We start from the raw sequence: 15,694 nt of genomic DNA on the forward strand, positions 1-15,694 counted from the left end.
CATTCAAGTACATACAAGAGTGGGTGAAAAGAAATTTGGGCGGGTTCAAAATCATTTACAATTGAAGTACAAGGAGCCACAAGCTCAAACAAACGGTAAAAGCAGTTTAAAACGAAATTGTAAGCATATCGACCCAAATATATAAACAAAACATCGAACATCAACATTCACACAAAAGGTGGGCCTCACTCCACCACAAATAAAAATTATTGTCCTAAAATGCAAATGAAGTAAAGTATCCAAAAAGTGAAAGAAAGTAAGACAGAGAGGGAGGTAAAGAAGGGATCTTGTCTATGCAGTCTCTCCATCTGTTTGGACCTCAATACCCGGTGCAACAGTCTGGACTTGGGCATTAGTGCCCGGAATCACCTCATAAGCAATAACTCCACTAGAGATAGACATGGGGGTCTCTGCCAGTGATGTTTGCGCAATCATCCCTGTAGGGTCTGGCAAATCTCTGAATATGTTTTCCTCATGTACCCCAATCTGCTCCTCGTCGGCTTCAACATCCAACTCCTCAACTGCAGGCTCATCGCCGGTAGTATCCAGGGGAATACCTAAGGTTTCAGGAGCATCCACGTCATCTGTAGCCTGAATCAATGAACTAAAGTTGGTAGACTTCAAATAGTCTACATCCTTCTTCAAATATGCTACCTCGGCTTTCAAAGCCGGATCCTCGGAGGTCCCCACCTGTCTGCTCTCACAAGCCTCAACTCTCATAGTGAGAGTGTCAATAGAAGTCTGCAGAGGGGTCAGTACAGCTAGAATCGTAGCCTTGATCATTAATGGGACATTTTTCTCAAGTCTGGTAGCTCTCACATCAGCAGACTAAGCAAGATGCTCCATCTTCAGGATCATTGCCTGAGTGATCTTGATTTGCTGGGAGGAAGAGGATGTACCTAAGGCCTTTGAGGAGAAACAAGGAGCAGAAGTACCTGAATGTCCGGAGGCCGGAGTAGGTTAAGATGCCTCTGCAGGTATAGAGTCGACATCCACCTCTAAAGAAGTATCTGTCGGGGATACTCACTTACTGTCAGCCTCCTCTCTAGTGTACTCAGTCTCAATACACCGGATATTAGTGGAGGAGGAAGGGGTAATCTCAATATCCCTCGTATCATCCCGGTGCACTCCTACTCGCCGGCATAGTTATGTGATTAGTACTAGAAACGACAGTGAGGTATGTATGTGCTAGGCACTCATGACCATCTCTTGTGAAATCAGAAGTCCTAGGTCAATGCGCTTCCTGGATATGATGGACCCTAGGCATGCTGCCTTAGAATGGCGGAGGACAGACTTGTTTTGGGATGGCATAATCGTGCTGTTGATAAAGCCAAACCAGGACCGGGAAGCATTATTCAAATCCCTCTTCTCAATAGGGGTGCCTGCCTCGATTCACCTCGGGGTGGTTTGAGAAATTAAAGGTGCCAGCCACCCCTTCAGATCATCCAAGGATTGAGCAATGGGCAATCCATCATACGGCTGTGTTGATTGCACATCTCTACCTAGTACAACATTAAAGTACTCATTGTTGCACCTGACCTCCTTGCCTCGGGCTATGACCGCCTTTATCGATCTAAACTCAATGGCCTTCTTCTTACTCTTGGGGACCAGACCACCATAATTTGTGTAAAACTCACGGACCCAAGAGGTAATATAGGGGCCTCGGGGCCTAGTGAACTGCTTGAACTTGTGGAATTGGAGGGTCTCCCTCACATCAGGATACTTCCCCTGCAAGCCTTCTGTAGAAAGCAGCTTTTCCTCGAGGTTGGTTCATAAACCGTCACCTTTGAATCTGTTTAGAAGCCTGGGAGGAGGAACGACTGGAAGCGCAGGGGTCACAGGAGGTGCCTAAGTTGGCACTGATTCTATTATGGGAGGAGTGACAGCTGAGGGAAATCTTGTGGATGTGGGTTGAAATCTAGCCCGAAGGTCATTCCTTCGGGAAATCAAAGGATGCTGGTCTTCAGGCTCAGATAAATCAGCCCGGGTGTCAACCGCCACTCTTGTAGATGTGTGCTTCTTTCTTTTGCCTTTGTCTCCCAGTGGGAGTTCTTGACTTCTTTTCTTTCGAGGATTTGATCCCCTTTCATTTATAGTAATGCCCCACGCTTTCTTCTAGGGTGGCCTATCTAGATTTGTTCGCACCATATCTGAAAAACATTGGAGAAAAGTTAGTAAATACTCATATAAGAGCAAAGATAATTAACTGCAAATAGACTCGCCAATCAAGTAGGCGAATCGTCGAATCTCTTTGGCAAGCTAAATCGGGCTCGCCGAAGGGATTGGCTTTCTCAACAAGTTAGCAATGAGAGGTCCCTTTCAGTGAATCGCCAATAGCTTTTGGCGAGCAAGGGCTAACCCGCCGAAAGTTCCAGTGCCAAAGGCCTAAGAGGTACACACAATGGGTGATAAAGAAGACTTTTGGCAAGTCACCGAGTGCTTTCGGCGACCTCAAGATTCTCACCAAAAGTTACAGAGTCAATCATCAAATAAAGCATGAAATTAAAGGCGAGATGGGGTCATTAGGTGAACCACCAAGTGGTTCGGCAAGCTTGGCCCAGCTAGCCAAAAGGCCCAATGTGCCTATTTTCCACCCAAATTCTCGAATTTAACCCCGTAACCCCCGAAAACAAAATCAAAGTACGCACTAGTTAAATCAAGTTCAGACCCATAACACCCATCACCCCGGGATACTCAAATTTCTCCCAATTTTACCAAATTTGGCCATTTAATGTCTTTTTCCCTTAAGAATTGTGTCACCCACTCTATCATTGTGCAATTTCCGCCATTTAGCACAAATACGGGCAACTCAGACTTCACCCAACAAATCTAACTAATATGAAAGCATGACCCCACCAAATTTAACTCATTTTAAGGCACAAATTTATGGGCATTCGATGATCAAAACAATATGGGCAAGATTATCAAATTATAATAGGCAATCAAACATTTTGATTCTATGAGAGAGGCCCAGCACAAAACAACGCGGTAAGATTATTTCACTTAAGTACGACATCGATAAAAACAGCTCAGCGTTCGGAAACCAACCTTTAATGCTGACTAAATTGGGATTGAATCGCTAGGCAGCAATGTAATCCAAGTTTCCAAGCACAAATTGAGAACTAACATACTCAGAGAATGCAAAAATGTATGAAATAATGTGCAGGTGTGAGGTTGGAAGAATGAAAATGCATAAAAGTGAAAGAGTTTGAGAATTTAAACCTTTAGCTTCAAAAACAGTCCATTTCTTGCCCATTCGGTGACATTAGTCGTGATCGTCGAGCCATTCGGCGTCACACCGAGCAATCACTTACTTCACCAAGTTTTATAGAAACCCCAGTCAATTTGGTAGTTCAAATGGCAGTAAGAATCAAAATCACCGACCAGGTCGGTGACTCGCCAGTAATTTCGTGGGCCCGCTAAGTTTTACAGACTCTCCCTCAAAGTTATCTTTAGTCCAACGGCGGTTCGAGTTAGGGTCGCTGACCTCTTTGGAGATGCACCGACTTTGACTATTTCGATCGCCAATATCCTTCTTTCCTAACACTTCCCACAATTCATCCTGCACAACCAACACACCATTATTTTACAAATAAACAAAAAGCAATAAAAGGGTGTTGGATTGCCTCCCAAACAGTGCCTTAGTTAACGTCCTGGCACGATGCAAGTCCACCTTCAAACCTCATTCTTAGGGTTAGCCATAGTATCACTAGGGAAACCCCCTACTGTCTAGGATTGAGATGAGACGATATATGACCCATTTGTGCCTCCCACTGCTTGATCGACACTGAATGAGAGGTGACGGTCTGGCTAAGGGTAGACAGATATTCTTTCATTTCTTTTAAAATCTTGTCTGACCCTTCAACTTTGTTGAGGATACGAGATAGCATATCCTCAGACCTACCACCTTCTGAATCCTTCGGCTTTTACTGGTCATGGGGAGGCACATACCTGTCCTTCTCCTATACTTCCAGTTAGGATTTGGGTCCCTCCATTATATGTCGTGATCCTTCCAACCATCCTCTCTAGCCCAACCTTGGTTACCACCCTACCTAGGGTAGTTTGAACGATAACCACCACCTTGGTTGGCTAGAAAATTTACCTCATCATTATACAAGGCTTCAAACTTTGTGTCTTCATGATTTGCACACCTGACCCCCATGGCATTGACACAACGGGCACCAGCCCCCATGACATTTTTAGATAAAATGTCAAGTTGGGTCATGATCTTCGCCATGTTTTGGTCTCTCTCATGGTCTTTCTCCATCTGCTCTTTAATTAGCTTGAATATGAGAGGGGAGACCTTGTCTTCACGGGTGTACCACACCCTGTTTATGTTAGTCATACCATCTAAAATTTGAGCAGCTATCACATAAGGTTTCTACATACCTCCCGGAGAGAGTTGGTTCGCAACACCCTTATTTACCGAATCCAGACTCAGATAAAAATACCGCAGCAGCACGTTATCAGGCAAGCCATGGGTTGGGCATTGAAGCACCAACTTTTTGAATCTCAACCAAGTTTTGTGTATAGGCTCCCCTTTTAGATGCTTAAAGCTCTGAATGCTACCCTGAAGAGTCATGATCTTCGAATGAGGGAAAATTGCACTTGAAATGCGGTTACCAACTCCTCCCACAAAGTGATGGATTCACATGGAAATTCAGCCAGTTACTTGCACTCCTCCCCCATCAATGAGAATTGGAATAACCTCAACCGGACTGACTCTTGGGAGATGTTCTTGAAAGAGAACGGTCCGCACACATCCACGAAGTTTCTAAGATGCTCATAAGGGTCCTCATGAGCCAAACCATTAAAAATCCCCTTTAGTTGAAAGAGTTGCAACATGGTACTCGTGATGTGAAATACTGCATATTCCCTTCAGTCGGAGGCAAGCAAATGCCACTAATACCGCCATGATATGGGAGTCATTAGCATGAGGCTCATAGACATCATTGAGGTTTACGATGTCGTCTTGATGCCCTATTTGGCTGCCATTGCTGCCATTTACGCTCATACTTCCTGTTTCCAACACAATCAAGCAAAACAAAACCAAAAATTAAGTAAGTAGAACTATAACTAAGAAGAACAAAACTTCTAAACTAACACCACTCCCCAGCAGCGGCGCCACTTTGATGTTTGCGTAATCAAGATACAACTTCCAATTCCAGTGTCTACGATCGTACAATAGTAATATAACCCAACCAAATGGGTTGGTGTCGAGTCCCAAGGGAGTAGTTGCAAGAATTAATAAAAAAGTAAAATCAAGTTCTAATCATTCATAGTTATAAACTTTAATGAATAAAAACATACTACATCTAAAGGTGACATGAGTGTCAATTATGAATGGTAGGTTTGTATTCAACTAATGACAAAAATAGCAAATATATAAACATGCGAGATAGGGAGACATGATTCTTGGGATGTGATAGGAATATGGGATAAAATATATTATTGGGTAAATGCTATTGATAGTAAATCGCTGAATATTTGTAACTAGGCTAGACTTTAGTGGGGTAAATTCTCTCTCGAGCAAGTTACCCCAAATCAATTAGGTTTCTCTCGAACACCGAGTTGCAGCATTTAAGCACAACCTCCACCTTAGCCCATTCACTCTCTCAAGCTGAATGTGTGGGAGAAGGTCTTGGATTCACTCTCTCAAGCAGAAACCACGACGATCTAATAACCACCGGCCATCGATTTAGTTGTCTTAGTTTTAAAACCTCTCTCTCCAACAAGCCAAAAACACTAACAACTACAATCCCATGAAATCGTATTTGCAACTACAATCCCATTAAGTTCAAATGCAACTACTAAATGAAATCACATTTTAAATAGCAAATAGACTAACAATAAGCAATACCCAATAGGAAATTTAACTATGTTTGTCTTTTAACTAGTTTCAACTAAATTTCACCGGATTTGTGTTTTTATTGTTGTGCCTTGTCGGAAATGGGAAGATCTAAAGGTAAGAGAGTGGTCTCCTCAGACTTAGAGAGAGAATCTACTCATTCACCCCCTCTAAAAATAAATATGGGGGATTTCTATCAATGAGCCCTCTGTGGCTCCTCAACAAAAATCCAATTCGCGGTATTGTACACATGTGAGTGAGGTACCAAAGAAAGTAGTGGCAAAGAAAAAGATGAATATCCAGTCCAAATCTCTACAGAATGCACCATCTCCCACCTATCGAGTTCTCTCAATAATAGCTCCAAAAGCCCCCAATAGACTTAAATTTGCAGGAAAACGAACCTTTTTTTAGGAGAGACGCCTCTCCACCAATAGGGTGATGAATGACTACCCCACCATCACAGATACCTTTAAATTCCAGGGATTAGAGAACTTCACCAGAGATGGAATTTTATGCAGCCTATGCAAAGGCCTTGCAAAAGAAAACAAAGGGATTAGTGTGAAAGCCCTTGTTCGATGTTGAGGTTCGAGAAAAGAAAGTACAATATCATGTCAGGGTGATAAATGTTCTCCTGGGTGCCAAAAGCTAAAACGCAAGGTCGTACAAGCTTTGGATAAAGAAAAATTTGGATACCCTCAACAGGTTATTGGCATCTCTCATCTCTGACATTTTTCCTCCGTGGATGGCTGACGGAGTAAAAAATGAGAAGAAAGACATGAACATCGCCTCTAGATATTGGTATGGTTAATTAGCAACAATCCTATGTCGTCCTAAAATGAGTCTATTCTCCAGCACCCGAAGGTTGTGTTTGTGGGTAGCATTATTGATCACACTGAGATCCATGGCGGTGCTATTATCAAGAAGGATATGTTGAAGAGAGAGTATCAGGAGAAGACCTCTCTCCACTTCCTAGTCTTGATCACACGATTGTATGAGGCTACTTGTCACGATCCAAGGATACCCCTTAAACGTAACAAAGCACACAGAATCCTCAAAGGCACCATGTAAGCCACTTAGCATATCATAACATAAAGCATTAGAACAATAAGAGTGAAAACGCATTTAAGTCCAAAAATATTTATGAAGGAAAGAGAAAGTCTAGACTTGTCTCAATTAGCCATCTATTACAATACTTCAAATGTAAAGGGACATATCTCATACAACATAGTCCAAAAATAAAATACTAGAAATGAAACTCAACGTGAATCTCTCATCCTCGAATCATGAGGACTCACCCCAAGCAAGGAGAATAGTTGAATCCAAGCTTGAACCAAATGATAATCATCTTAAAAACCGGACCCTATACTTGGAAAAATGTAGGAAAATATGGGTTAGTACAAAAATGCACTAAGCCTAATAGTCATGCACAAAACCATGATAACATGCTAAAAGGGACATTTTAGTGAAATGCATGCAATTTACTAAGTTAAAGCATCATTTTGAATATAATAGAAAATCATAAGTCATAAACATATCAAACATATAGACCATCATAACATAATGGATGCATACCATAAATACCCTCAAAGCATACTTGTGCAATGAATGAATAAGATCCTATGATCCCACCCATATTAAGTAAAGCTTCTTGAATAGCTATAGTTCATAATTAATATTTTGTTCATACTATCATAGTTGGATAAGCCTTAACTGACTTAAACCATGTGAGCTTAACATGGAATTCGGTGCCCACCCTACACTTGAAAAGGGTTGTCCTACTTGCCTAAGGTAGAATCGTACTCTTAGCTTAGGTGGATCTACTATCTAAAGACCTAAGAGGACACATAGTTTATGGGATAAGGGGATTGCTACTAGAAAACTCGTCCTCTACTAACGTGAAGGATTCCATCCCAAGAGATTGTTCCAAGAAAACCCGCCTCTACCAACATGAGGGCATCCATCTCATATCACTATCCACTCGGTGCTAAGCATAATCCCCATTGACTTCATATTAAGTCTTAACTTAAGTTCATAATTATGGAAGAATATCCTGACACTCAATCTAACATAACTCATATTAAAGATCATAGATTCGATACGTGAGACTAGTCTTCCAACTTTAGAATCACTACATGTGACAAACCTTTCACATCATATCATATTCATACATGAGTGTGTACATGAGGATAATCATCCAACAACACAACAACTAGATCATAATCATATTCACTTTACTCTCAAAGTGTTCTAAAAGCATATACATAAACCTCATAATCATACATAATTCTCATACTTTGCCCTTCAAGGACCTTAGATCACATTCAATCAACACATCTAGAATTACTACATTAGATATGGATAATAACTTGATTCAATTATTTTAATTATTATAAGCATAATCTCATAATACTCTTCTTTCTACTATTCACCCACATCACAAGGTCATAAATTGGGAATATAGGGATTTCATAGATTTTGGGAGGTTTCATCATAAAACTATAATAAATCATCAATTCAATCATAATATCAAGTAATTAAATCAATAGAATCGATTTTGAAAAGAAATTCATGAGCTAGAGTAAAACCCCAACTATTGGGGAAATTACTATCGTTGAAATAGAGTTTGGAGGGACTCCATGGATGAAGGACTACCATACCTTAGCTTTGAATTCCTATGAAATTGAGTAGAAAATGTGCTTCTTCAAACCCTAGCTGCACCTTTCTTCTTCTTCTTCCTTGGAGTTCTAGAGAGAGTTTTGGGGAAAAAGTTAGTTTTGATTTGAGAGTATGGAATTATGAGGAAGATGATTTAATTTAGAGGTCTTAAAACTATATAAAGTTAGTCGAAATTAATGAAAAATGATGTCACTTAATATTAAATTAAAAATTAAAACCCTATAATGCCCCTAAGTGAAATCGCCTTTTAGTTGTTACAAGCCTCAACCACGACTCCACGACCAGGTCTGTGGGTGGACTCATGTGGCGTCCTGTGCATTCGTGGACTGAGGTCCTAAGGCCTTTTTTGCAATCTTGACCCATGACCTCTTACTGACAGACCGTGGTTGGACCCATGGCACTTTCTTGTGTAGCGTGGTCTGGGTTCGAAGGCTATAACGACCTGGAAAATTAGTTAGTGAATTTAGAGCCTAACGAGTTTATTTTTGAGTTTGAAATGGGGTTCATATGGTAGAATGTCTTCCTGAGCTTAGGTTGAAGGGTTTAGGTGTTAAACGTCAAGGTACAACTCCCCAATGACCAACCAAGGGGCCCTTGAGGAGGATCCTAAAGCCTAACCCCCAAGACCCCAAGAAACAAAAAAGTTGTCAAATTGAGGAGGACTCACGGATGGGAGCTACTCCCCGTATGTCCATCCACGCCCCGTGGGGAAAGGTCACAATTTCCAAGTTGCTGAACCATTCCAACAATAGACAGTACGGCCCATGGAGCCACCCCCGGTCCGTGGGTGGGGGTTTGTGGATTGCAACTGTTTTCTATCCAATGCGGCCTAAGCGAGGGGTGGTTTTGTTAATGTCTAATTATTTAGTTAGGGGTTGGTGACGGTTATTATTGAGTTATTAAAGTATTTTAAGGCTTTTATAGTTATTAAACTCCTTTTTAGACTTCATTATTCCCTAACACTCAAAATAGAAACCCTTCTCCTCAAATATTCTCTCTCTAGAAACCACCATTAGAGGTGAAGGATTCAAGTTTCAAACTCAAGATCTCACCATTCTCACTCAATTTTCGTGGAGTTTCTTCCATAAAAGGTATGGTAGTCTTCATCCTTGATTAAGTTTCATTCAAGGAGCCCCTTCAAAGATGATTTCAAGTTTCCAAAATCCCCCAAAAACCCTAGTTTTCAATCTATGCATGGTTCAATTCCATAACATTTTCAAAGGTGTTTATATGATGAATTATGAATGGATTGTTGAATAAATGATGAATATTGATGAATTTCTCCTATGAACCCATGTTTCCCCCAAAATCCTAAGTTGTGATTTGTGATTGGGAATCGATTGATCATGGAAGTATGTTGAATTGTTTATGTTTGTATTGAATTAGTTATTGAATCATGTTATTTACCTTATCTGTTGTAGTATTCTAGATGTTTGGGTTGAAATTGATTCATTGCCTTGGAAGACAACTTCATGAAGGATCTATGTATGATCATGATGTGACGTCTATGTGTGTGATCTCAAAGAAAGTGTTATGATCATGTTTAGGATGTAATTGTATTATGATTAAAAACATATTCTCTATTAACACTAATGAATGATGATGATAGAATGTGAAGGGTTTCTATAATGTGATGTTGTATCTCGAATTGGTAGGCTAAGGCATCCTATTCTTGTATAAATGAAAGTAATGTGGATTGATGTATCTTGAATTGGTGGGCTTAACACATCTTTTTCTTGTATTGATGAATGTGGTCCTGATTGAAGTATCTTGAATTGGTAGACTTTAGGCATCCTTTTCTTATATTGATGAATGTGGTCATGATTGAAGTACCTTGAATTGGTAGGCTTAGACATCCTCTTATTGTATAATGAATGTGTCTTGGCATGATGAATATAAATCGATAGGCCTATGGCATTCCTTTCATAAATGACTAATGAATGTGTATTGACTTAATGAATATGAATCAATAAGCCAATGTCATTCCTTTCATAATAAGCCAATGAACTAATGTAATGATGATTCTTGAATCGATAGGCATATGGCATTCCTTTCATAACTTGTTTTTTTTTTTACTAAATATGAATTTCTCAAGAACATGCATAACATTAGGAAATCATCAAACAAACACATATAAGACACATGACTCCCAAAACACTAAAACTCAAGAGGAATTACTTACCTCAAGCTTGAATATGAGTAGAAGGAAAGATATGAGGATATCGGAACTTCATATCGGCCTCGGCCTCCCAAGTAGCACCCCCAACAAAATGATTTATCCAAAAAACCTTCACAGAAGCTATTTCCTTGTTTCTCAATCTCTTGACTTGCCGGTCTAGGATCTCTACCAGAACCTCTTCATAGAAAAGGCTTTCATCAACTCCCAACCCTTCTAAGGGAACAATGGATGTCGGGTCTCCAATACAGTTTTTAAACATGAAACATGAAATACCGGATGAATCGGGGCCAACTCATTTGGCAAATCCAACTCATAGGCAACCTTCCCAATACGTTTCAAAATTTGGTATGGGCTCACATACCGGGGACTAAGTTTCCCTTTCTTGCCAAATCTCATCACACCCTTCATGGGTGAGATTATCAAATAGACCCAATCATTAACTTCAAATTCTAGATCCCTCCTTCTCACTTCAGCATAAAATTTTTATCTACTTTAAGTGATTCTCAACCTCTTTCTAATGAGCCGAACTTTTTCAGTAGCTTCATAAACCAATTCGGGACCAATAAGAGCAATTTCACCTACCTCAAACCAACCAACCGGAGACCTACATCTCCAACCATACAAGGCTTTGAAGGGAGCCATATCGATACTAGAGTGATAACTATTATTGTAGGCAAACTTTATCAATGGCAAGTGGCCATCCCAATTACCTTTAAAATCTATCATGCATGCCCTGAACATGTCCTCTAAGGTCTGAACGGTGCATTTCGCTTGACCATCCGTTTGAGGGTGGAAAGCGGTGCTAAGCTTCACTATAGTACCAAGCCCTTTTTGTAATGACTTCCAAAAGTGTAAAGTAAATTTGACCCCGATCCGAAATAATAGATAAAGGAACTCCATGTTACTTCCCTATCTTACTTATGTACAATTTGGCATAGTCTTCCGCTGAATGAGAAACCTTGACGTGAATAAACTGGGCTGATTTTGTCATCCTATCTATAATGACCCAAATAGAATCATGTTGCCTTCGAGTACGAGTCAAATCCACAATAAAGTCCATATTTACCTCTTCCCACTTCCTAGTGGGAATACTTATATTTTGGGACAAGCCTCCTGGCCTTCAATGCTCAACCTTAACTTGTTGACAAATAGGACATTTGGCTACAAATCCCGCAATATCTCTCTTCATACCATTCCACCAATAGACTTCCCGTAAATTACAGTACATCTTGGTGGCTCCCGGATGAATAGAATATCAAGAACTATGAGCTTCTTCTAAAATTTGCTCCCTCAACCCATCAACATCCAGAACACATAACCGACCTTGGTACCTAAGCACCCCATCTCCCCCTTGGGAGAAAGCCTTAATGGATTTCTTGAGTATCGACTCTTTCAACTCAACTAATAAAGGATGAAGATCTTGTTTAGGCTTCACATCCATCACAAAGGACGATTCGGACCCATTATGGACAATGAAACCACCCTTGGTGGAACCCATATGTTAGACACCTAGTCGGGCCAATCTATGCACCTCACGAACCAATTCTTTCTTTTCATTCTCTACATGAGCCACACTACCCATGGACAATCTACTAATGCATCCACTACTACATTAGCTTTCTCGGGGTGGTAAATGACACTCATGTCATAATTCTTCAAAAGTTCTAATCACCTTCTTTGTCAGAGATTCAAGTCCTTTTGACTGAACACACATTGAAGACTCTTGTGATCGGTGAAAGCATCCACATGGACCCTATACAAGTAATGTCACCATATTTTCAAGGCAAATACTACCGCCGCTAATTCAAGATCATGGGTAGGATAATTCTTCTCATGTACATTAAGTTTCCTTGAAGCATAGGCAATCACTTTCCCGTTTTGCATGAGGACACATCCCAACCCAATTCTAGAGGCGCCACAATATGCAACAAAACCATTCGTACCCTCCGATAAGGTCAACACCGGAACAGAAGTAAGTCTATCTTTCAACTCTTTGAATATTTTCTCACAAGACTCTGAACACTCAAACTTATCTTTATTTTGTGTGAAAGCCATCAACGGAGAAGAAGTGGAAGAAAACCCCTCAACAAACCTCCTATAGTAACCAGCAACTCCCACAAAGATTCTAATGTCAGAAGGAGTTAGAGGTCTAGGCCAACTATTGACCGCATCCATCTTCTTCGGATCTACCTCGATACCCTTGATTGACACAATATGACCAAGGAAAGCTACAGACCTTAGCCAAAATTCACACTTACTAAATTTTGCAAAGAGTTGTTGGTCCTTAAGAACTGCAACACAATTCTCAAATGGTCCATATGATCATTCTCACTCCTTGAGTAGATCAAAATATCATTGATAAACACAATCACAAACATGTCTAGGTATTGCCTAAACACTTTATTCATCAAATCCATAAATGTCGCTGGGGCATTTGTCAACCCAAATGACATAACCACAAATTCATAGTGACCATACCGGGTCCTAAAGGCCATTTTGGGAATATCAACCCCTCTCACCCTCAATTGGTGATAACCCGAACGAAGGTCAATTTTTGAGAAATATCTAGCCCGTTGAAGTTGATCAAACAAATCATTGATTCTCGCAAAGGGATATTTATTCTTAATGGTTATTTTTTTCCAGTGAGGATAGTCGATGCACGTTCTAAGAGACCCATCCTTTTTTCTAACAAACAACACCGGACCACCCCATGGAGAGATACTCAGTCGAATAAAACCCTTATCTAGCAAATCCTTTATTTGCTCTTTCAACTCGGCCGGAGCCATTCTATAAGAAGGAATGGAGATAGGTTGCGTATCAGGAAAAAGGTCAATACCAAAATCTATTTCCCACACAAGAGTAATATTGAGCAACTCATCAGGGAAAACTTCTAGGAAATCATTCACTATCGGAACCGACTCTAGAGAAAGGGTTTCGGACTCAACATCCATCACCCTTACAAGATGGTAAATGCACCCTTTGGAGATCATTTTCCTAACTTAAAGGCAAGAAACAAATTGACCTCTAGGGATAGAATTTCCCCCCTTCCACTCTTAAATATTCTCATTTGGAAATTGAAATTTAACCACCTGAGTCCTACAATCTATAGAGGCATAACATCCATACAACCAATCCATACCCAAAATCACATCAAAGTCTAACATGTCTAACTCTAACAAATCCACCAAAGTAACCCTATGGGACAAGGAAATGGGGCAACTTCTATTGACTCTTTTTACCAACACCGAGTCACCAACTGGGGTAGAAACTGAAAAAAAGTTCTACTAACACTTCGGGGAGTAATTCAAACTTCATGGCCACAAAAGGTGTCATAAAGGAAAAAGTGACACCGGGATCTCACAAGGCATATACATTAATAGAAAAGACTTTTAACATACCGGTCAAAACATCCGGGGAGCTCTCTTGGTCATCTCGGGATTGAAGAGCATAAAATTTGTTTTGCTTTTGGGCATTGGAATTTGAACCTCTTGGAGGAGCTTGCTTGCCTTCTCTCCCTTTGTCCATGAGTACTGGGCAATCGCTCATCTTGTGGCCACTCTTTCCACAACCATATCACCCATCCGAGCCAACTAGGCATTTTCCATCATGTTTTCTACCACATTTTGCACAATTAGGTCTAGCAACATAAGAACCACTACTATTACATCCTTGAGGTTTAGGGTTGGAAACCCTATCCTTGTCTACCTTTGGAGCACTAGACAAGCCTTGGTTGGAAAACCTTTGTTTGAACCTTGGTTGATGACCTTGTCCATCGAACCTAGCCTTGGAGAAATTTCCATCACCGATTCTACCTATTTTCACCTCCCTATTCTTGTCTTGGAGTTTCTCATCCTCCATTTGTTAGGCTTACACCATAAGATGTGAGGAATCCATATTATCATGAAGCATTGTCGAACGACATTCTTTTCTTACCAATCTAGACACACCCATCAAATACCCACTCATCATATCCCTTGAATTCGCCACAAAAGCCAGAGCATACTTAAACAATTGAGTAAACTTTAGAGTATACTCTTGAACACTCATACCTCCTTGACGTAGGTTAATGAATTCTTCCACCTTAGCTTTCCCCAATTCCCGAGGAAAGAACCTATCAAGGAACGCTGATTTGAACACTTCCCACTCTATTGGACCCGCTCTTATCGGCCTATTGTTCTTCCATTGAGTATACCATACTTGAGCCATACTCTTCAATTGGTAAGAGGCTAACTCCGCTTTCTCTACCGAAGTCACCACCATAGCATCAATTATTTTATAAACATCTTCCACAAATTCTTGAGGATCTTCTCCCACATTGGAACCAAGAAACTTATGAGGGTTCAGTCTTGCAAAATCCCTCAATCTAGAAGCCGCGAAATTCATATTAGGATTGACCGGAGCTACAACTTCTCTATTGGCTTAAGCTGTCAAGACTTGACCCAACATTTGGATAGTAGATCTAAACTCCGCATGGGTCACATTCTCAACCAAGGGATCAATCGGAGCTTGGTTAACTTGAGGAGATTGATTAACTTGAAGAGCTTCATCATTCACATTAGCACCCTCCATTCTTCTAGTGTTAGCCCTTTGTGTATTCATATCCTGAAGACACAAGAGAAGCATTAGGTGAGGGACTTTTATAGAGTTAAACTCTACCACATGACTTAAGAGTAATGAAAGAAGTGTAGTTTCCTGAACATCTTAAAGCCTCTCATTAATGAATGTGGCACGCTTCATACTCATGAACAAGACTCTACTAGACGTGGCTTATGAGACATCTTCCTAGAATCATTCTAAACATTGTGCTCTGATTACCAAGTTTGTCACGACCCAAGGGTATCTCCCCTAGATGTAACAAGGCACATAGAACCCCGAAAAGTACCATGTAAGCCACTTAGCATATCATAACATAAAGCATTAGAACAAAAAGAGTAAAAACGCATTTAAGTCAAAAATTCTTTATAAAGGAAAGCGGAAGTCTAGACTTGTCT

The 15,694-nt window shown here is 40.4% G+C and overlaps 1 protein-coding gene across 1 annotated transcript; it reads right to left on the reverse strand.

Annotated features, from left to right (window-relative positions):
* Positions 1-4,810: 4,810 nt before the first annotated feature.
* Positions 4,811-15,086, reverse strand: LOC125873823 (uncharacterized). Its single transcript, XM_049554671.1, has 2 exons — positions 14,651-15,086; positions 4,811-5,019 (listed from the first exon to the last, which is right to left on the reverse strand). The coding sequence occupies exons 1-2, from the start codon at positions 15,084-15,086 to the stop codon at positions 4,811-4,813; spliced, it is 645 nt and encodes a 214-aa protein (XP_049410628.1).
* Positions 15,087-15,694: the final 608 nt, after the last annotated feature.

Source organism: Solanum stenotomum, chromosome 8, assembly GCF_019186545.1.
Source record: "Solanum stenotomum isolate F172 chromosome 8, ASM1918654v1, whole genome shotgun sequence".
NCBI classification, from domain to species: Eukaryota; Viridiplantae; Streptophyta; class Magnoliopsida; order Solanales; family Solanaceae; genus Solanum; species Solanum stenotomum.